This window comes from Myripristis murdjan, chromosome 9, assembly GCF_902150065.1.
Source record: "Myripristis murdjan chromosome 9, fMyrMur1.1, whole genome shotgun sequence".
Lineage (NCBI taxonomy): Eukaryota > Metazoa > Chordata > Actinopteri > Holocentriformes > Holocentridae > Myripristis > Myripristis murdjan.
This window is the reverse complement of record NC_043988.1, coordinates 63,454-87,301: the sequence shown is the minus strand read 5'-3', so window position 1 is coordinate 87,301 and position 23,848 is coordinate 63,454. Positions and strand designations below refer to the sequence as shown.

The following is a 23,848-nucleotide window of genomic DNA, read 5'->3' as shown; positions in this document are numbered from 1 at the left end:
AATGAGGAGGTTGCACCGGTACATTGCTGAACAGCTAAGACCTTGGCCTATGATGATATACCTTCAGATTTTGTAATTTAACTCACTTTTTTTTTCTTCAAAATTAAAACCTGTTTTATCCAAATTCCCAAGAATCAGTGTCCACCAGCACATCCACATCTCCACCAGAGGAAACAACACACTGGACCATGTCTACACCAATGTTCCTGGCAGCTACAGAGCCCTCTCTCATCCTCATTTTGGCCAGTCAGACCACATCTCCCTGCTTCTCCTGCCTACCTACATCCAGCTGACAAAAAGGGTCAAACCAACTGTAAAAACAGTTAAAGTGTGGACAGATGAAGCTGCAGCGGCTCTACAGGACTGTTTTGAGTGCACGGACTGGCAGATGTTCAGGGATGCTGCTACCCAGGAGAACCATATTGACCTTGAACAATACGCATCATCAGTGACATCATACATCAGCAAATGTGCTGATGATGTGGTAAAAATAAGGACTGTTAAATCATTCCCTAATGAGAAAGCCTGGATGAATGGAGAGGTGAGAGCTCTATGTAGAGCCAAAAAAGCTGCCTTTAAGTCAGGTGACAAAGAAGCCTACAACACTGCCAGAGCAAAACTGAAAGCTGGCATCAAGGAGGCAAAGCGAAGGCATCAGCAGAGACTGGAGAGAGACCTCAACACCAACAACAGCAAAGACTTGTGGCAGGCAGTCAAAAATGTGACAGGCTACAAAGGCTATCCAAAGGATATCCAAAGGGTATCCACAGTGGATGTGAGGAAAGTCCTGCTGAAAGTGAATATGAGTAAAGCTGCTGGGCCTGACAACATCCCTGGCCATTTACTAAAAACTAGGGATGGTCCGATCCGATCCACTGGATCGGTATCGGGTCCGATCCAGGCCAAAATGACTGGATCGGGTATCGGATTTTTTTTTTATTAGAACCCATCCGATCCGATCCATAAGCCCAAGCTATCTCATATATCCTCAACTTCACTTTGCGCGACATGCCGTAACACAGACGAGCTGTCGCCACGGTTGCCATGTGCCTGTGTTTCGTCACGTGAGCAGAAGCCTGCAGAGCTGTACGTTAACGGAGGACAAAAGCGCAACGTTTGCGATATGAGTGTCTCAAGGGGTGGTAGCAAAACCGGACGTTTTAACACAATGGACTTAATAAAGCATCTGAAGAAGCATCATGGAAAGGAGTACGGAGACTTTTTACAGGCGAGTACAAAGAAAAACGAACCGTTTTTGTTTTGGTGCAGCAAATCTTGGTCCGTTTCACAAAGCAGGTTTAGTGAAAACTCGGAGTCTGTTAACCCTGAAATGAGGGAAACTCTGAGTTTTCTGTTTCACAAAGGGAGGAAACTCAAAGCAGAGAAAGAGGGGTAACTCTAGCCTGTTTCACAGAGGGAGGTAACTTAAGCTCTCGGTCAGTTACCGCAGTAACAGACTCCATGAAACTAACCTGGTCAGGACCGGGTTTTTCTCATGAAACCTCAAGTTTCTCTCTGTGTCCGCCCTCTTTCAGCCACACACGGTATTTAACTTCCTCATTCATTCAGTCAGCAGGCCAGTTTTGGCGTGGCGTATTAGTTCTGCTGTCTGTTTTTTTTTTTTTTTAATGATTAAAAAAAAAAAAACAATCCTTAGGCCTTTATTAGAAGTCCATGCGTAGTTAGATGGCGTCTTTTTTTCCACGAACATGGCATGTCCTTTCGACAAAGATCCCGTGGATGAAGGTGCAGTGTTACTGCACAGAGAATTAAATATTCGTCGGGAGATGGTTATAAGACTGCGCATAGATGTTTTAGCATTTCCAGACAATTATCTTTTGAGCGTTACCGTTCCACGTAACCTAAATGAAATAAATTAATAGGCCAGCAGTAATTCAAGCAGTTTTCCCCTGTAATATTATTGATTGCAATGGACTACATTTAAACTTACGCATTGATCCGAGCAGCAGTGTTCTCCCACGCCGTCTCCCTCTCCTTTGCCGTTGCAGCGGTGTTGCACTTTCTTTAAAAACATGTTCTAACTCGCTGAATGAATGCATTAAGATTTCCAATTCAACTGGGGTGAAAACGCAGCCTGACGCTTTCCCGGTGCCATGGTGACTCATCTTATAGCTGTGGTGCACTCGCTTAACTCCAGGTGAAACTACTCCGAGTTGATAAAACTAACTCAAATGCAAAATTTGCACTAAGTTGTACTTTTATTTTTAACATTTGAATGGTGCAGCTGGGTCTGTTGTGTTTACAAATGCTGTTAAAAGCGATGTGAGCTTTAAGTTTAAGCCACAGCAGTTACACATGACTTCAGTTGTTGTCACATATTTTCCTTCTTTCTTTAGGGGACCAGAATAGTTGTTGTACAGTGAATGTGGTGTTTTTAGATGTCAGTATCAAGCAAATTACATCCACGTATTAACAACTTTTAGAGTGACAAAAAAAAATCGGATCGGTATCGGTCGATCCTCAAGGCTGCATTATTGGTATCGTATCGGATGTGAAAAAGTGGTATCGAGCCATCCCTACTAAAAACATGTGTCAACCAGCTAGTAGATGTCATTACCGACATTTTCAACATATCACTGTCACAGGAGAGTGTTCCCACCTGCTTCAAGACAGCCACCATCATCCCTGTGCCTAAAAAGTCTGCAGTGTCTAATCTAAATGACTACCGCCCTGTGGCACTCACCCCCATCCTGATGAAGTGCTTTGAGAAACTGGTTCTCCAGCACATAAAGAACAACATCCCTGCCAGTCTGGACCCTCAGCAGTTTGCATTCAGAACCAACAGATCCACAGAGGATGCCATCTCCACTGCTCTCCACTCAGTCTTCACTCACCTTGAGAAAAGCAGCACCTACATCAGAATGCTGTTTGTTGATTTCAGCTCAGCTTTCAACACAATCTCCCCCATGAAGCTAATTGGAAAACTGAACACTCTGGGCTTCAGTACCACTCTCTGCAACTGGATACTGGACTTCCTCACAAACAGACCCCTGTCAGTTCGGATTGGCAGTCTCTCCTCCTCCACTCTAGTGCTCAACACTGGAGCACCCCAGGGCTGTGTGCTCAGCCCCCTCCTGTTCACGCTGTACACCCACGACTGCAACCCCCAACATGGAGAGAACTCTATTGTGAAGTTCGCGGATGACACCACCATCATCGGCCGGATTTCCAACAATGATGAGTTTTCATATCAGGAGGAAATCAACCATCTTGCAGAATGGTGCACAGGAAACAACCTACTGCTCAACGTCAGCAAAACCGAAGAGCTGATAGTTGATTTTCGAAAAAAGGAGGCAAAGACACACAACCCTGTCTACATCAATGGAGCTGAGGTGGAGCAAGTGAGCAGTTTTAAGTTCCTGGGAATCAACATAACAGAGAACCTGACATGGACTTCACATATCTCTGCCCTGGTTAAAAAAGCTCAGAAACGGCTGTATTTCTTAAGGAAACTTAAGAAAGCAAAATTCCCACGCCAAGTTCTTGTCAGCTTCTACAAAGGAGCAATTGAAAGCATCCTGACTGGAAACATCACAAACTGGCATGGGATGTGCACGGCCTAGGACAGGAAGACTCTGCAACGAGTGATTAAAACTGCCCAAAACATCATTGGCACCCATCTACCAAGCATCAGTGATAGGTGAGGTGCCTGCGCAGAGCCAAAAGGATCCTAAAAGACAACACCCACCCCAGCCACAGCCTGTTCACCCTGCTGCCGTCAGGCAAAAGATACAGAAGTATTCGCTGCCGTACCACTAGACTACAGAGCAGCTTCTTCCCTCAGGCTGTGAGACTACTAAATGCACCATCTGAACTCCTCCAGGCTTAATAATTCTATTTTCTACACAATCAATCAATTAATCAATCAAGAGGGAACCACACTTTAATTTCATTATTCAACCTGTTGTATAATGACAAATAAACTTCCTTGTATCCTTGTATACTCACAGATAGACGGACAATGACATTTGTGCTGATATACTTTGACCCAATTTCTTCTTGTGGATCAATGAAGTATTTCTGATACTGATTCTTTCATGGGACATTGCTGCGAACATTGTTTTTCTCTTTTGTTTCTTTGGAATTTTCTTCTCCATCTTGTAGTGTCTGTGTAAGGACAAGCTCTACCCTCTCATTGGCTTCTTTGGGAAAGGTTATGGGAAGAACGATGAACCACTCAGAGGCTACATCCTGACTTACATCATAGCTGTCTGTTTCATCCTGATTGGTGAGGTTTTAAAGTCATGTCAAATTCTTTAGGCAACCAGTAGAAACTGCTCAACACTAATAAAAAACTAAAAAACTGCTGCTTGTAGCTGAGAAAGATACATAACACATATGTTTTATGTGCATTAAATCAATTGGAACACTTTATTTGTCTCAGTCTTAGTCTTTGTCTTTGTGTCTTGCTGTTCTCCTTTCCACCAGCGGAGCTGAACACCATAGCTCCTATTATCTCCAACTTCTTCCTCTGTTCCTATGCTCTCATCAACTTCAGCTGCTTTCATGCCTCAATCACTAACTCACCAGGTAGACTCACAAATGACACGTTGCCTCAGTGAATGGATCTATAATTAAATCAAATGTCAAAATGAAAATCTTCCCATAATGGGAAACACAATGCACAGTGCTTGCATTTTTGTGCGCATATATATGTTTCTGCATTTGTGCATTTATGTGTGTGTGTGTGTGTGTGTGTGTGTGGGGGGGGGGTTATAGGTTGGCGCCCATCTTTTCAGTACTACAGTAAATGGGCATCGTTACTAGGCGCAGTAGTTTCCGTGGTTGTCATGTTCCTCCTGACATGGTGGGCAGCCCTCATCGCCATCGGCATTGTCGTGTTCCTGTTGGGATATGCACTGTATAAGAGGCCTGGTACAAACACATACACACAAGAACACACATTACTAGATAAAGATTACCACTACCTCCAGCTGTGACATGCAGCGTGTACAATACCAGCAGACACCATGTTTAATGCAGAGACCATAACTAGCTAAGTGTCCCACCATAAATAACTAATCACCTCTGCTGCCCACTAATGCAATGTAATGCTCTGCTCTGTCATCAGCTGTGAACTGGGGCTCATCAGTGCAGGCCAGCTCCTACAACATGGCTCTGTCCTACTGTATTGGTCTCAACTTTGTGGAGGACCACATCAAGAACTACAGGTGGGAGTGAGGATGCCATCACATTTTCCATTTTTATGTTTGATTAATTTAGGTTCATGCCTTTTAATTCCACGTGAAACAGGGCTTGTCACAAGGATGAAACTAGCTTAGACAGACCTTTGATAACCTTGTAAGCAGCTGGACTGTTGCCAGCTGAGAAAAGCCACTAAGTTCAATCAAATTTTAAACATCATCAAATTAGATTATGGAAATGGTACAGCACCATCATGTTACAAGGTCACCTTTATGTTACTTCAGCTTTAAAAAAACAAAAAAAAACAAAAAAAAAAACGGTTGTAGTACCTTTATTTACAGAAGAATCAGGACATTTAGTGCAGATCAGTTTTAGTGACTTGGAGAGTCTAGACAAAGACCATATCAACCCTTAACTTCAAGCAAAGAAAATTATAACATCATGGCTGGTGACAAATGCAGCAGTTAACATCAGACATGCGGGGCCTTTTTTAAGAACTGCTTTGACAGTTATTTCTGCAAACGTCAAAGAGTTTTCATTTTTTAAAGCAAAATATGCTGGTTGAACCCAGGAGTAATGTGCAATGCCTTCAGGAAACAGACAGAAGGAATGAGAACAACCACCACATAACACATGGCATGGCTTTAGCCATGGAAAACCTCACAGTCATTATGATGCTGCTACCTTTGTTAAAGCACATTAAGTTATAGAGAGTACATCAAAATCAGATAATCAAAACATTAAAATCCTTACAACTGTTGAGAGCAGTGTTTTGAGACTTTAGTTTTCCATATCCTGTCCCTCAAGTACAGAACCAACCAGAGATCATCAATAGACTTTAACAGTCACAGCATGCAATGGAGCTACATGTAGACAAACAAGGATTGAGAAGCAGTAAAAAAAAAAAAATGGATGGACGAAAACCAACTTTGCACCCCACTTTTGTGCAGGCGCACTGTGTGCAGTAGTCTAACTGGGGCAGTCTGACTATTTGAGTCTAAATTCTCCCTCCCTTTCATTATCTATGTGTTACTGTTTGCAAGGGCACTGTTACTGCATCCTGGGCTCAGCACCACCCAAGTGGTGATATGGTGTGGTGGCACACTGGAATTTTGGTGCAATGAATGACTGTCATTTGCGCCTACCAGTGACTGCTTGCTGACACCAGGAAAATGGCTTGGCATAGCTTGGTTGTGTGCTATTTTTGTCACTTTAGATAGTGGAGGCACAACCAACTATACATCTGTGAAATCGCAAAACCATGGTTTGTCACGCTGATGTTTTTCTGTCATTGATAGAATCTCTCAAGATGGAAAAAAGAGATATCTGAGCACATTATTTATGCATTCTAACACACATGAGGTGATGGTTGAATGATCATAAAAACAAAACTACAGTACACAAATAAAAACGATTTTATTCTATGAAATTAAATTATTAATATATTCATTTACAAAAGTGACATGAAAGGGAGAAAATTTTTTCCTGCTTTGTCTTTCTCTCTCTCTCTCACTTCCTCACTTGTGCAGTCAGTCATCATTAAACTGCGACCGGGCTGTACACAATCTCCTTTAAGGGAGGGATAAAAGGACAACTTATTGGTTAAGTTAATTCCAGTCCCTACCACACCAACTAATAACAGATTAGTTGGGAGATGGGCAGACAGGTGAGCCACACAAAACCTGACAGTGCTGCGGCAAATTGCCGGATTGTTGGATTCTGTCTGAATCCTGTTTAGTATCATCCATGACCAACAATAACCTCCATCATTCCATTTTTTGCTTAATCCATATACTATTGGTCTGCTTATATTCCTTTTTTCCCCTCCTTACTCAATCATGCAATGACCCAGTTACTCTGTGGAAAATATTTTTACTTAAGTATGTATTTAGTCAGTACTAAAGATATGTAATCTGAAGATGTAATCATTTTATTAAATATTATTATTATTATTTAGTTAGGAGTGCAAATCTTACACACCATTTTGTAACTCAAATGGTTTATGTGTTGATCAAGAAGTTTTGATGTAAAAAGTTTTGGTGTTAAAAAAAAAAAACAAAAAAAAAAAAGGATTTTAAATAAAACAGCAGGAGGGACCATAGTCTTGGCACCACAATAAGAGGAGTTAATGATAGGTATAAAAGTAGGCAATACACACTGAAATAAGTATTTGCTCCTTGGACCAGCTCGGTTTATTGTACTCAGACCAATGTGATATAATACATCCACTTAATGCATCACATTTTGAGTTCATTTTGAGTTATTTCATGGACGTTATTGGATAAGCAGAAGTGTGGAAGAGGACCACCAGTCATTTGGCCCAAGTGATGGGCTTTCAACCCATGGACACCATTTCACACTCTTTCACTGTCAAAAAATGCAACAATTATCTATCATTTTTCCATGACAAAATTGGCAGTATTTACAACTAACTGGCCATTCCCCCCTGCCTGAGCTGTCTCTTCTTTTAGGACAGTATGGAAGAGGATACTACAACTTGCCATGGTTTGAGGTGCTTCATCTGTGGTGGTGGCTGGGACTGAGATGCAAAAACTCTCAAAAGTCACTCACAAAGGCTATCAGCAGCTATTATCTTATTCTAAGATCATGGATGATGCAGTACAGGATTTTTTTTTTATCATTCAGTGAATGTTGTTGCCACTTTCTGTCAATCAGTTCTTTCAATCAATCACTTCAATCCAATATTTGTTGTGATATGAATAAAAACAAAATTCATCTTTACAAAAAGTGGCAACAACATTCACTGAATGATAAATCTAAAAAAAAAACGCTGTGTAGGATTCGCTATGGATATACTTCTCGAACGATGGTACAGCTCAGTTCTGCAATCCAAATAGTATTTCAGCTTGGGGTTATCTCTATTTTTCCAGTCCTCATGTAGTCTGTTGATCAGTGCTGCATCATCCACAATCTCAGAATAAGATAATAGCTGCTGATAGCCTTTGTGAGTGACTTTTGAGAGTTTTTGCATCTCAGTCCCAGGACCACCACAGATGAAACATCAACACATCAAACCATGGTAAGTTGTGGTATCCTCTTCCTTACTGTCCTAAAAGACAAGACAGCTCAGGCAGGGGGGAGTGGCCAGTTGGTTGTGAATACTGTCAATTTTGTCATGAAAAAATGATAGAAAATTGTTGCATTTTTCAACAGTGAAAGTTTGTGAAATGGTGTCCATGGGTTTGAGGAACAATAATCCCCCTTTGAATTATGTATAGTGAGCCCTCTATAAAATGACACAATTTACAACACAGTTCAAGTTAATCAACAACACAGAGAGTATTTACAATGGTTGATGTAGCTAGGCTTCTAGATTTTACATTAACATTAGCTAAACTTTGGACAGCAAAAGGATTTACTTACTGTGCCAGAAAGCAACTTTGATACCTCAGAATCATTATATTTTCTTGCAATGCTCCTGCTCCTTCTCTTTCTCCTTCTCCTTCTCCACATGCAGAGAGGGAATCATACTGAGCATGTGCATAGCAGGTGTCATTACTGTAGTGCTTTGCAAAAAAGTTTTTCAGAGTGAGTTTATCTCAAATGGAATGTTTAGAATCCATTTGACACCCAAAACCCATAGTCTAAATATGACAGATCAATATTTCATGGTTAAGGAGTCATTTTTACTCAAAACTAATGGTTGGAGTAGATTCAGCACCCCTAAAAACCCCTAGTTAGACTTCTCAAAAGCTAATATTGGATAGATAAATTGGGAGGAACACATGGTAAGGTCAAAAAAAAAAAAAAAATGCTATTGGTAAGTTTTTTTTAGGGCCCGAGCGCTGTCCCAGTGCGAAGCCCTATTGTTTTTGCTTCGTTTTTTTAGGGCCTGAGCACTGTCCCAGTGCGAAGCACTATTGTATTTGTACTGTTTCTTTTTTTAGGGCCCGAGCACTGTCCCAGTGTGAAGCCCTATTGTTTTTGCTTCGTTTTTAGGGCCCGAGCACTGTCCCAGTGCGAAGCCCTATTGTATTTGCTTCGTTTTTAGGGCCCGAGCACTGTCCCAGTGCGAAGCCCTATTGTTTTTGCTTCGTTTTTTAGGGCCCGAGCACTGTTCCAGTGCGAAGCCCTATTGTATTTGTAAGGTTTCTTTTTTTAGGGCCCGAGCACTGTCCCAGTGCGAAGCCCTATTGTATTTGCTTCGTTTTTAGGGCCCGAGCACTGTCCCAGTGCGAAGCCCTATTGTATTTGCTTCGTTTTTTCTTATTAGGCCCTCGCCCTCCATCGGAGAGAGGGCTATTGTTTTTTGTTCGTTTTTTCTCATTAGGGCCCGAGCACTGTCCCAGTGCGAAGCCCTATTGTATCTGCTTCGTTTTTTTATTATTATTACGCCATTTTGACGCTTAATTTGACCCCCTAAACATGCTCAAAAACTCACCAAATTCGGCACGCACACCAGGTCTGGCGAAAAATTCGATAAAATCAAAAATCGGAACCCCCTGGTGCAAAAATGGGCTCGGTAGCGCCACCTAGGGACGCAAAGGCAGCCTCTGCGGCCCACAGGAATGTGATAGAAAGACCAAACCAGCGCCGAAACATAGATCTCATCAAGCCCGACATTTTTCGTGCCGTGCCCCCCACCTAAAACCAACAGGAAGTCCACAATTTGCATTTGAAAGTCACGTTTTCGCCCAAATTTGCGCTTTGCAGAAAATCTATAAACTCCCTGGGCGTTAATCTAATCGGCTTGAAAACTGAATAGATGACAGAGGACACAGTGCTTAACAAAAGTTCAGAAGGAATTTACGTTCCTTTGAACCGTTTGGATTTCAGAAGCCATCAAAGTCAGAGTGTCCACAACCAGTGCCTCCACTTTTTCCCATGGACCCTGGTGTGCCTGCTGTGAATTAACATGCATTTGCCGTGAGCATAGGCACTAATTAGGCCCCAGCAGTCCAAAGTAAAAGTCTGACAGCTTCCAAACCTATGCCGATGGAAAGAGGACTAATTCTCCTACAAAAATAGGAGGTCTTGCTTTGGATTGGAAAAAGTTTGTGGCCGCGGTGAAGACTAGTTTAACATGTTTGGACTCTGTTTTTTTTTTCTCTGCTCTGCCTGCTCTGCCCTTCCCCCCCAGAAGCAGAAACAACTCTCAAACTCAAACGCAAGCTTAGGGCGACATCTGCTGGAGGAGCGCCGCTAGTGGCTGGGCCAGAACTTTGTGTGTTTGTGTGTGTGACTGATTGTGTGTGTGTGTGTGTGTGTGTGTGTGTGTGTGTGTGTGTGTGTGTGCGCGTGCGTGTGTGTGTGTGTGTGTGCTTAATGCCACAGCCACCGGGCACAAGTGGGCACGAGGTGGCACGGGTGCGAGGGCCCGCCCAACGCTGCTTGCAGCTTTAAATTTTTTTATCTTCGCTATTATTATTACGTCTCTTTGAGGCTTAATTTGACCCCCTAAACATGCTCAAAAACTCACCAAATTCGGCACGCACATCAGGTCCGGCGAAAATTCGATAAAATCAAAAATCGGAACCCCCCAGTGCAAAAATGGGCTCGGTAGCGCCACCTAGGGACGCAAAGGCAGCCGCTGCGGCCCACAGGAATGTGATAGAAAGACCAAACCAGGGCCGAAACGTAGATCTCATCAAGCCTGACATTTTTCGTGCTCGTGCCCCCCACCTAAAACCAACAGGAAGTCCGCAATTTGCATTTGAAAGTCACGTTTTCGCCCAAATTTGCGCTTTGCAGAAAATCTATAAACTCCCAGGGTGTTAATGTTATCGGCTTGAACAGCTAATACATGACAGAGGACACAGTGTTTAACAAAAGTTCTTCAAGGCTAAGTATTAATTTGAACCGTTTGGATTTCAGAAGCCCTCAAAGTCAGAGTGTCCACAACCAACGCCTCCACTTTTTCCCATGGACCCTGGTGTGCCTGCTGTGAATAAACAAGCACTTGCCCTGACAATGGCAACTAATTAGGCCCCTGGTGACTAAAGTAAAAGTCTGACAGCTTTCAAACCTATGCCGATGGAAAGAGGACGCATATTCCTACAAAACTATATATCATGGTGTGGATTGGAAAAAGTTTGTGGCCACTGAAGAGTTGTTCAACAGGTTTGGACTCTGGTTTCTCTGCTCTGCACTGCTCTCCCTCCTCTCCTCCACTCCTCTGACTCACAGTAGCTGCCTGCAGCCTTCTCCCAATGCACACTCATTGGGAAGGAGCAGGAACAACTCTGTGTGTTTGTGTGTGTGTGTGTGTGTGTGTGTGCTTAATGCCACAGCCAACGGGGACAAGTGGGCACGCGGCAGCACAGGTGCGAGGGCCCGTCCAACGCTGCTTGCAGCTTTAATTTTGTTTTGTTTTGTTTTTTGTTGTTGTTGTTGTTGTTGTTTTGTTTTGTTTTGTTTTATTTTGTTTTTTTTGAAGGCAAAAAACAAAATTCTAACTTTCCCTAGGTATAACATTAGCTTGTTAGCTAATCTTTAGCTTATTAGCTAACAGTAGCTTATTAGCTAACCTTAGCCATCAAAATTCTTTGGTGAAGGTTAGGGAAAGGTTGTAGTTAGGATTTGGGAAAGGTTATGGTTAGGATTAGGAAAAGATTTTGGTTAAGTTTAGGAAACATGAGCTACATTATGCTTGCTAGTTAACATTAAAATTAACACCAGTCTTATAAAGCAAGGGGCTTGTAATTAGTTCTCTGGCAGAAAAGCCTATGTATTTGATCCATCAACCACACTGACCTATCTCCTGTGTTTGCTCCTCCCTTGATGCTATGTCACGTTAACAGCAGATGTATGATAAGTGTGCTAATGGATTGGCACATCAACTGCAAACAAAATTGGACTTTGGCGTATGCAACACAAGTTGTAAGGTTTGTTTGTCATGTTATTTGTAAGCAGATTGAAGAGACCAATCTGACTGAACTGGGCTTTACTTTCAGACCACAGTGCTTAGTGCTCACGGGACCTCCCAGCAGTCGGCCAGCTCTAGTGGATTTTGTCAGCTCTTTCACAAAGGGCCTCAGCCTCATGGTTTGTGCTCATGTGCTCATTGTAAGTTCAGCTCTATGTACATATGCACACACACACACACACACACACACACACACACACACACACACACACATTAGATATTGCATCATTGGTTCTGATTCTGCTGATTCTGTAAATCACAGGCTGCCATGTTTCATATTTGGAGCCTTTTCAGTGGGATCATAATAATATTTCTGTTGTCCACTGTACTACCAAGGATGGCTGTCCATCTATAGCTGAGACAGCACGCAGCAGCAGTCACGTCACCTGGCTGAACCAACGCAAGGTTAAGTCCTTCTATCAAGGTGTGGTAGCTAGAGACCTGCAATCTGGAGCTAACATTCTGCTACAGGTCAGAGTTACACCTACTTTTTTGGATTTTTTGATTGTCTTAAAATTGCTATGTCAGAGATGTGCAGCAAATTAAAATATGAGTGACAACTTTACAGCAGGCATTTTCTGTTCGGATATAGAAACTATAGAATTGAAGTGACTTGGTTGATTCAACCCCATCCAGACCCACTCAAGGAAGGTTGAGTGGGTCTGAACAGGGTTGAATGTGTCTTTCTGATGGCAAAATTGAGTATAACAGGTATGTGTCTCTATTTGTTATAGGTAACATAACCATATCAAAAGTCCTGTGGCCCCAGAGCTCACTGTAGAGCTCTGCCGGCTGTTCTAGTATAGTCAAAATTGACTTGATATTTTTGTTGCTACTTATGTCCTGAACAACTTTATTTCTGTCAGCATGTTTTGGTTTTTCTAATTTTGTATCATATGTTCAGAACTGTGAAACTCCGCATTTTGAAAAGTGTAATATAAGGTTATTAGTATACTAGATTGTATTCAAACAGGCTGCTAGTTTGCCATTAAAATCACCCGTTGATCATAAAATAATTTACTTTTCAGGAGTAACTAATATTTATTGGGTAGTCAGAAAAAACATTTTCCATGCTCTGATTTCAGGTCAGGAACAGAGAAACACATGATCATAGCTGCCACCGTACTTGCAGTTGTAAATTACCTGTGTACAAATGTGAAATAATAGCTACTTATGTGATATTGACAACCAGAGTTGCCTGCAGTTGTCTTGGGTGGAAAACAGCTGAACAAAGTTCTGTATGTCTGCCTTTGTGGTTTTCCTCCATAAAATATTCAACATTCTACACTGTTTACTAACTGCATGGCGCAACACGTCCACTGATGTCAATATCATGTGACATTTACAGAGTGAACACGCTACATACTCAAAGTGTGGTTATGTGTTTTATTTATTATATATTTTAACTTGTTGGTTTTTAGGTTATTATTATCAATCTATTATTCACTGGTCCTGGGAGACACTTGTAGTGTCTCCCAGTTTAGTTTTTCAACATGTTTGAATTACATTAAACATATCTGAATCGGTATATGAATCTGAATGAGTATGTAGTATGTGTCAAGGAGCATTTGGGACAAGGTCCAAACTTTGGATTGCATATACAACTAGTTTACCTCTCATCTACATGTATGCAAGTAAGTAAAGTTTATTTATATAGCACTTTGTAAAACACATTAAGTGCTTCACACATGTAGAAAATAAAAACAAATGCATTGAAAAACAAATACATAATTAAAGCTGCAAGAAGCGTTGGACGGGCCCTCGTCCCCCCCCCCCCGTGCACGTCGGGGACGGCGCGCGTGTCGAAGTGCAGACAATTCGTCCGCTTGTGCCAGTTTTAAGGGTATGTTTCGGTGCTTTTATTTTGAAAGAGTTTTGGGCTTTTATTTTGAAAGGCCACGGAAGTCCTAGTGTGTGACCGACACGAGTACTGGCAGTTGCTGCATGATCACACCAAAATGCAGGCAGACAGAGAAATCCTCATTCAATCCAATGGAGAAATCCAGAAAACCCACCCCTGTTTGAGGTGTCACAGCTCGGTCACCCTTTGAGTTACAGACTTGATTCAAAGCTTAAATGAGTCACGAGACTCGGCTCTATAAATCTCCCATTTACATGATTTTGCTATCTTTTACCGTTTTGGAGTTATGGCATTTTTAGTTTGAGAGTGTTTTCTGCTCCCTCTGAGCTCTTACAATGGGTGTGTATTGCGCATTCCTGAGGCAGCTAGAGTGAGTCACATGTCCAGGCAGAGTGCAGAGCAGAGCACACCAGAGTCCAAAATGTTTGAAAACTCTTCACAGCTCCCACAAACTTGGTCCAATCCACATCAAAACTACATATTTTTCTAGGAATTTTTGTCCTCTTTCCATCTGCATAGTTTTCAAAGCCGTCAGACTTTTACTTTAGACTCCAGGGGCTTAATTAGTGCCAAGTGTCAGCCTCTGCGCACCAAACTCCATGGGAAAAATTGAGATTTTGGCTCTGGCCACTCCGACTTCTGCGGCCTTTCAAAATAAAAGCCCAAAACTCTTTCACAATAACAGCACCGAAAAATACCCTTAAAACTGGAACACACGGACGAATTGTCTGCGCTTCGACCCGCGCGCCGTCCCCGACGTGCACGGGGGGGGGCGAGGGCCCGTCCAACGCTGCTTGCAGCTTTAATTCTTATTATTATTGTTTCGACTTCCTCTTCCGTAAAATTTCGGTTTGCTACTCCTCCCACAGTTTCGACGATACCTATGACATTATAATTATGAAAACGTGCGTCTCAGTCGGGACTAGTGTGCTATGACTTCTGTACTCGCTGTTTCTCAGGCATTTTGGGGAGTTGGCGAATAATTTTGACACAGTTTGAAAGCCCAGAGCCTTACCTTCCTCACAATACCTTTGATTTTTTGCTCGGACTTACTGTCATTGAGAAAAAGGCAGTAGTTTGACCACTACTTTTAGGCGCTTCTCTGCCAAGTGCCACTGTTACTCATGCTGTGTGCTCACACACTTTTTCAACTCGCTCCAGGGTGGGCATTTTTGGGAGTCGGAAAATAATTTTTACACAGTTTGAAAGCCCAAAGCCTTACCTTTCTCATGATACCTTTTATTTTCTGCTCGGACTTACTGTCATTGAGCAAAAAGCAGTAGTTTGACCACTACTTTAAGGCTATTCTCAACCAAGTGGCCCTATCACACATGCTGTATGCTCACACACTTTATAGAGCCTCATTTCTGGCTCAGCCCACACAAGCCTCGGTAGCACAGTGGATAAAGTCTCTACCTACCATGCAGGAAACCGGGGTTCAACTCCCCACCTGGGTAAGAGCCAGAACTTTACACAACCTACAAACAACATAAGGCTGCTGTTATAGCGCAAGTCCAGGCGGTCGCAAGGATGGCAAGTACGCTCAAATCAGAGGCACTCTCAAAATTTCCGCACTGGAATTTTCTAGTTATTTTTATTATTATAGCAAAAATTTTGGATCGCTACTCCTCCCACAGTTTCGAAGATACCTATGACATTATAATTATGAAAACGTGCGTCTCAGTCGGGAATAGTGTGCTATGACTTCTGTATATTACTTGAGTTACCATGGCGACAAAAACCCAAAAGAACCGGCTCACATGACCCATCCACAATGAATGGCCAAAACTTCCCAAGGCTCCTCCAGAGCGCAGAGCTTTTGACCTGCGTCCACGCACCAAATTGGAAAAACGTACGTCTTGTGGAGAAGAAGCAGTGTGTCGATTTTCAAACCGATCCGACTTTGCGATTTCTCGTAATTCAATTTTAAAATCGCGATTTTGCCCTCATTGAAAAATAATGGGGAACCGGCCGAGACCCATGCATTTTCAAAGCCTCACAGCTCCCTCATTCTTTGGCCCACAGATTCCATGCAAAGCTTAAACGGGTCAGCAGAAGTTCAACTTTATGTGTGTCATCTTCAATTTTTCATGTCTGCTTTAGTTTGCCATAAAACACAGTTTAAGTTTGGAGTCATTTTTGAGCCAGGTCTGACTTTTGAATAGGCGTGTATTGCGTGAGCTAGAGTGGCATTCCTGTGGGCTACAGTGGAGCAGCCCTGAAAAATCGCCTACAACCTCTGTCTTAAACTTCCTCTAGTGGCCACAATTTCCCTCCACATGCATAATTTCTTGGAAAGTAGTAGGAAAAATAGTCCCTGTTTGAAAAATGTGAATAGAAAAGCAAAGCAACGTATACTTTTTACACAGTGACACTTAACGAGGCAGGAGTGCCAGCTCTCTCTCCCATTGACTCCCATAATACCTGGAACCCACCAGCTGGGGAGAGAAGCAGAAACACACACTTTTCTAACTCGCCGAAATTCAGGCATTTTGGGGAGTTGGCAAATAATTTTGACACATTTTGAAAGCCCAAAGCCTTATCTTTCTCATGATACCTTATATTTTCCACTCGAAGTCACTGTCATTGAGAAAAAAGCAGTAGTTTGACCACTACTTTTAGGCGATGTGCCTTACTCATGCAGTGTGCTCACACACTTTTTCAACTCGCTCTAGGGTGGACATTTTTGGGAGTTGGGAAATAATTTGGACACCGTTTGAAAGCCCAAAGCCTTACCTTTCTCATGGTACATTTTATTTTATTTTCGGTTTGCTACTCCTCCCACACTTTGGAGCACACTAATAGCGTTTTTCCACTATAGTACCGTGCCGTGCCGTGCCGTGAAATTCACAGTTCCGCATTCATTCCCACTACACTTTTTCTTACAAATGGAAATGGAAATGGTGCGCTTAGTGGTGACCACTAAGCGCAGATGGCAGAGCATCTGTGAAGATGATGATGATGGCATCAGGCGGGTCGGCCGCAGCACCAGTCGGTGTCAGGCGGATCGGCAGCAGGACCAGCCGCTCACCTGTCAGATCCAGCCGACCTGACCATTAAAAAAAAGTAGCAAAAAGCTAATGTAGGCTAACAACTGACAGCTCCTCTTGTTACTATAATAACTCCATGGCAACGAGCGCGCCTCTCTAATTCTATGACGCCGACCCGCTGGTACCATAAGCAATGGAAACACTCCAAGGCCAAACACGGCACGGCTCTTTATAGTGGAAATGAGCTATAACATGCCCACACACAGACACACAGAGAGGTCAGACGCGCACCCCCCGGAAACAGCCCCCCGGCGAAGGCCCCCGAGGCACTCTCAAAATTTCCGCGGTGGAATTTTCTAGTTAGTGCCTCGGTCCGAAGGAACGAGGTCACTATTGTTATCCCGCGTGTTTCTTATTATGTGCTTGCCTTGAAAAGGCAACACATCTTAAAATCCTGCATATTTATTATTTTTATTATTATTAGTGGGCAAGCTGGCAGCTTGCACACTCATGTTCTTCCTACTATTTCTTTATTAGCGGGCAAGCTGGCAGCTTGCACACTCACATTCTTCCTACTATTTATTTATTTATTAGTGGGCAAGCTGGCAACTTGCACACTCGCGTTCTTCCTACTATTTCTTTCATCATTTATTTATTTATTAGTGGGCAAGCTGGCAGCTTGCACACTCACGTTCTTCCTACTACTTCTTTATTAGTGGGCAAGCTGGCAGCTTGCACACTCACGTTCTTCCTTCTATTTCTTTATTTTTTTATTAATTAGTGGGCAAGCTGGCAGCTTGCACACATGTTCTTCCTACTATTTCTTTATTAGTGGGCAAGCTGGCAGCTTGCACACTCACGTTCTTCCTACTATTTAGTGGGCAAGCTGCAGCTTGCACACTCATGTTATTTAGTGGGCAAGCTGCAGCTTGCACACTCATGTTATAAGTGGGCAAGCTGCAGCTTGCACACTCATGTTATAAGTGGGCCAGCTGCAGCTTGCCTCGTTAAACTGTGACCCTTAACGAGGCAGGAGTGCCAGCTCTCTCCCCCATAGACTCCCATTATATCTGGAATGCAAAGTCTCGGGAGAGAAGCAGAAACACACACGTTTTCAACTCGCCGTTTCTCGGGCATTTTTGGGAGTTGGAAAATAATTTTGACACCGTTTGAAAGCCCAAAGCGTTACCTTTCTCATGATACGTTTTATTTTCTGCTCAGAAACCGCGCGCCGCGGTTACGCTTCCAGCTTGCCCACGCGGTTTCCCCAGAAACTGCACAATCCTCTAGTTATGTGCTTGCCTTGAAAAGGCAACACATCTTATCTTGCATACTTATTATTTTTCTTTTTATTATGTGCTTGCCTTGAGTGTGCAAGCTGCAGCTTGCACACTCATGTTATTCCTACTATTTCTTTATTTCTTTATTTCTTTATTTATAGGTCCGTTTTTTTGGACCGTAACTCCTCCTACAGCTTTCGTTTTAGGCCCACACAATGAATTGGGAAAATGTGCGGCCCGATTGGGAATAGTGTGCTATTACTTTTCTAAGGAATCCGACTTACGGAATTCCCAAAATTCCCATTTTCCTGAAAATTTCGGCCATAGGAAATGAATGGCCAAAACTTTGGAAGGCTCCAGGGCTTACAGCTTTGGACCTGCGTCCACGCACCAAATACGAAAAACGTGCGTCTTATTGACGTCTTTTTGGGATTTTTCATAATTCACAATTTAAATCACGATTTTGCCCTCATAGAAAAAGAATGGGAAATTGGCAGACACTCATGCATTTTCAAAGCCTCACAGCTCCCTCATTCTTTGGCTCACAGACTCCATTCAAAGCTTAAATGACTCAGCAGATGTTCAACTTTATGTGTGTCATCTTCAATTTATCATGTCTGCTTTAGTTTGCCATAAAACACAGTTTAAGTTTGGAGTTATTTTTGAGCCGCCTCTGACTTTAGTGTGTATTGCGTGAGCTAGAGTGGCATTCCTGAGGGCTAGAGTGGAGCAGCCCTGAAAATTCGCCTAAAACTTTTGTCTTAAACTTGCTCTGCTGGCCACAATTTTCACTCTACATGCATAAATTTAGGATCAAATTGTAGGAAAAATAGTTGTGCTTTGAAAAATGTAAATACAAAAGCAAAGTAGCTTCAACTTTTTACACTGTGACACTTAACGAGGCAGGAGTGCCAGCTCTCTCCCCCATAGACTCCCATTATATCTGGAATGCAAAGTCTCGGGAGAGAAGCAGAAAGACACACTTTTCCAACTTGCTCTAAGGTGGGCATTTTTTGGAGTTGGAAAATAATTTTGACACAGTTTGAAAGCCCAAAGCCTTGCCTTTCTCATGGTACATTTTATTTTCTGCTCGGACTTACTATCATTGACAAAGAAGCATTTGTTTGACCACTACTTTTAGGTGATTTTTCACAGAAGCAGCACTGTCACTCATGCTGTGTGCTTCATAGAGCCTCATTTCTGGCTCCACCCACACAAGCCCCAGTGGCACAGTGGATAGTGTCTCTGCCTGCCATGCAGGAGACCAGGGTTCAACTCCCCGCCTGGGCAAGAGCCACAACACTACACAGCCCACAAACAGCATAGGGCTGGCGGTTTACACATGTCTAGGCGCTCGCAAGGCAAGCACATCAAAGTTTCTTCAGAAACTTTATATCCTCTAGTTCTTTTTATGTGCTTGCCTTGAAAAGGCAACACATCTTATTATCTTGCATATTTCTTATTATGTGCTTGCCTTGAAAAGGCAACACATCTTAAAATCTTGCATATTTCTTCTTTTTATTATTAGTGGGCAAGCTGCAGCTTGCACACTCATGTTATTCCTACTATTTCTTTATTTCTTTATTTCTTTATTTATAGGTCCGTTTTTTTGGACCGTAACTCCTCCTACAGCTTTCGTTTTAGGCCCACACAATGAATTGGGAAAATGTGCGGCCCGATTGGGAATAGTGTGCTATTACTTTTCTAAGGAATCCGACTTACGGAATTCCCAAAATTCCCATTTTCCTGAAAATTTCGGCCATAGGAAATGAATGGCCAAAACTTTGGAAGGCTCCAGGGCTTACAGCTTTGGACCTGCGTCCACGCACCAAATACGAAAAACGTGCGTCTTATTGAGAAGAAGCAGGGTTTCGATTTTCAGACCGATCCGACATTCCGTTTTTCCGCAATTCCGGTTTGAAGTTGGAATTCCAGACGCAATACACACTAATGGAGTTGAGCTAGAGTGGCATTCTTGGCATTCCTGAGCGGCTAGAGTGGAGCAGCCCTGAAATTCGCCTAAAACTTTTGTCTTTAACTTGCTCTCCTGGCCACAATTTTCACTCCACATGCATAAATTTGGCATCAAATTGTAGGAAAAATAGTTGTGCTTTGAAAAATGTAAATACAAAAGCAAAGTAGCTTCAACTTTTTAAACTGTGACCCTTAACGAGGCAGGAGTGCAAGCTCTCTCCCCCATAGACTCCCATTATATCTGAAATGCAAAGTCTCGGGAGAGAAGCAGAAACACACACGTTTTCAACTTGCCGTTTCTCGGGCATTTTTGGGAGTTGGAAAATAATTTTGACACCGTTTGAAAGCCCAAAGCGTTACCTTTCTCATGATACATTTTATTTTCTGCTCGGAAACCGTGCGCCGCGGTTACGCTTCCAGCTTGCCCACGCAGTTTCCCCAGAAACTGCACAATCCTCTAGTTCTTTATTTCTTTATTTCTTTCTTTATTATTCCGTACGTTTTTTGGACCGTAACTCCTCCTACAGCTTTCATTTTAGGCCCACACAATGAATTGGGAAAATGTGCGGCCCGATTGGGAATAGTGTGCTATTACTTTTCTAAGGAATCCGACTCACGTAATTCTCAAAATTCCAATTTTTTTTTTTTTTTTTCCAAACTTCAGAAGGCTCCAGGGCGCAGAGCTTTTGACCTGCGTCCATGCACCAAATACGAAAAACATGCGTCTTGTGGAGAAGAAGCGGCGCGTCAATTTTCAAGGCGGTCCGACTTTGCATTTTTCCGCAATTCCAGTTTGAAGTCGCAATTCCGGACGCAATACACACTAATGGTGTCAGCTAGAGTGAGTGACATCACGGCTAGAGTGCAGTAGCCCTGAAAAATCGTGTAGAACTTTGGTCTTCTACTCGCCCCCCCGGCCACAATTTTCACTCCACATGCACAAATTCAGGTAAAGTAGTAGGAAAACTAGTTCTGCTTTGAAAAATGTAAAAACAAAAGCAAAGTAGCTTCAACTTTTTAAACGATGACACTTAACGAGGCAGGAGTGCCAGCTCTCTCCCGCATAGACTCCCATTATATCTGGAACCCAGAATCTGGGGAGAGAGGGAGAAACACACACTTTTTGAACTCGCCGAATCTCATTTTTGTGAGTTGGAAAATAATTTTGACACAGTTTGAAAGCCCAAAGCGTTACCTTTCTCATGATACATTTTATTTTCTGCTCGGAAACCGCGCGCTGCAGTTACTCTTCCAGCTTGCCCACGCAGTTTCCCCAGAAACTGCACAATTCTAGTTCTGTATGTTTTTCGGCGCACTACTCCTCCCGCAGCTTTCGTTTTAGGCTCACACAACGAATTGGAATAATGTGCGGTCCGATTGGGAGAAGTGTGCTATTACTTTTATAAGGAATCCGACTTGTGGAATTTTCGCAAATCCGATTTTACGGAAAATTTGGGCCATCTGAAATCAATCACCAAAACTTCCCAAGGCTGTGGGGCACAGAGCTTTTGACCTGCATCCACGCACCAAATGCGAAAAACGTGCGTCTTGTGGAGCAGAAGCAGCGTGTGAATTTTCAAGCTGCTCCGACTTTCCATTTTTCCGCCATTCCAGTTTGAAGCTGAAATTCAGACGCAATACACACTAATGGTGGAATGTTTGGAGAGCCTGCCTCTGTATCTATCCTGTTCTGTCTGAAGGGCCACTAGCACTGCTATACATCCCAGCACTGAGCCCAAACACTAATGTAAGTCCATAGCAATGACCCCAAACACCCTAGCAACCCCATAGCAACCATGCTAACTACCATAGCAACCACCTAGCAACGCCTTAGCAACCACCCAAAACACCATAGCAACTGCCTAGCAACACCCTAGCAACCATCAGGAACACCCTAGCAACTGCCTATCAATGCCCTAGAAACCACCCCGAACACCGTAGCAACCACCTAGCAACACCCTAGTAACCACCGTGAACACCATAGCAACCACCTAGCAAGGCCTTAGTAACCATCAGGAACACCATAGTAACCACCTAGCTATAGCATAGCAACCACCAGGAACAGCATGGCAACCGCTTAGCAAGACCTTGGCAACAATAAGGAAGACTATAGCAACCACCCAATATACCATAGCAGCTGCCCAAAGAAATCCCACTGCCCATCCAAAGATGATAAATACTGCCAGGAAAATACCCGCACCACAGTAACTGCCTTTTAGCCCTTGATCAAAACTACACAACCAACAAACAGCATAGGGCTGTCGGTTTACCACATGTCCACGCGGTCGCATGGGTGGCAAGTACATTCGAAGTTTCTTCAGAAACTTTACAAAGTCTAGTTATTATTATTATTGTTGTTGTTATATTTCATTATTATGTTGCCTATAACAAACAGTCACTCACCTGTTATACCCAGTTTTGCCAAAAGAAATCAGTGATCTTTGTTGAGTATCTCCCACATGAAACCTCTGTAAACGAAGCCAGCCTTAAAATGTTTGTGGGCATTTTAAGGCTGGCTGGGCATTTTATGGCTTTTATGACACTTTCAAATCATTAGTGGTGTCTAGAGACAGAGGATAAATGAAGAATAAATGTATAGATCACCATTATACTTGAGTGTAATTAGGGCAGTGATGAACAAATTAGCTGGTTAATGAACCACACTTCATGGCAACTGGATCAGACAGACTGACAATATCTAACTTTGTCAAATAATGGGCAATGTATTTTTCATTAAGCTGTGATACTTCATCTAACACAGAGGCACCACCTAGATGATACTACTTCCTAGCAAAATTTAGCAATAGCACAGTTATTGAGATATTGAGTTACATCATCTAAACCACACAGAAACTTCCATGATATTGTACTGTATTCTTTCATTTGACAGGGAAAACTAAATGTTATGAAGCCTTGTGATCTCATTGTAGTGTTGTTTGCTCTCCACCAGGGGGCAGGCTTGGGTCGTATCAGGCCTAATGTTATGCTGATGGGCTTCAAGGCAGACTGGAGAGACACACCTCAGGCAGCGCACAGCTACATAGGAACACTGCAGTGAGTACAGTGGGTTTTAATACAGATTCATTTCTGCATTTAATATGACAATAGAATATGACTATAGTTTATAAAATGTATTAAGTACAGGGTGTCCACAAAGTCTCTTTACAATTTAAAAAATATATTACAAAAGCAATTGATAGAGATATGATGAGATACGTTAATCAGATTTGTTCTAAGTATTCAGTGGTAATCAAAGATCTTAATCACATTGGATATCAATGACCTGAAGCAAAAGATCACTGATGCCATTGCCACCATTAATAATGCTCTGCTACAGCGAACATGGCAAGAAATCGAGTACCGTCTTGATGTACTTTGTGCAACTAATGGTGCCCATATAGAGGTCTATTAAATGAGCCAAAAAAAACCCTTCAGTATCAACTCGTCATTTTGTAATCATTTCCACAGATTTGTCTATTCACTTGCTTTTGTAATAAATTTGTTTAATTGTAAAGAGACTCTATGGACACCCTGTTTATGTATTAAGTATATAAAATGTGAAAAGTAAATAAAATTTCATTGCAGTTTGCCCAGACTTATAGTTTTTGTTATCTCTGGTCATGTCTGAGGTGTATGACTGGTGCTTAAATAAGGAGAAATTAATGTGGAAGTAAAAAACATACATTCTGTT

At 42.5% G+C, this 23,848-nt stretch overlaps 1 protein-coding gene across 1 annotated transcript in view; it reads left to right on the top strand.

The window, feature by feature from the left end:
* slc12a3 (solute carrier family 12 member 3) overlaps positions 1-23,848 on the top strand; it is a 163,448-nt gene that overhangs the window by 108,133 nt on the left and 31,467 nt on the right. Inside the window, exons 12-18 of the mRNA XM_030060541.1 lie at positions 4,126-4,249; positions 4,450-4,551; positions 4,741-4,896; positions 5,093-5,192; positions 12,081-12,192; positions 12,389-12,523; positions 23,108-23,211. Coding sequence (XP_029916401.1) covers positions 4,126-4,249; positions 4,450-4,551; positions 4,741-4,896; positions 5,093-5,192; positions 12,081-12,192; positions 12,389-12,523; positions 23,108-23,211 — 833 coding nt within the window. The remainder of the gene's footprint in view (positions 1-4,125; positions 4,250-4,449; positions 4,552-4,740; positions 4,897-5,092; positions 5,193-12,080; positions 12,193-12,388; positions 12,524-23,107; positions 23,212-23,848) is intronic.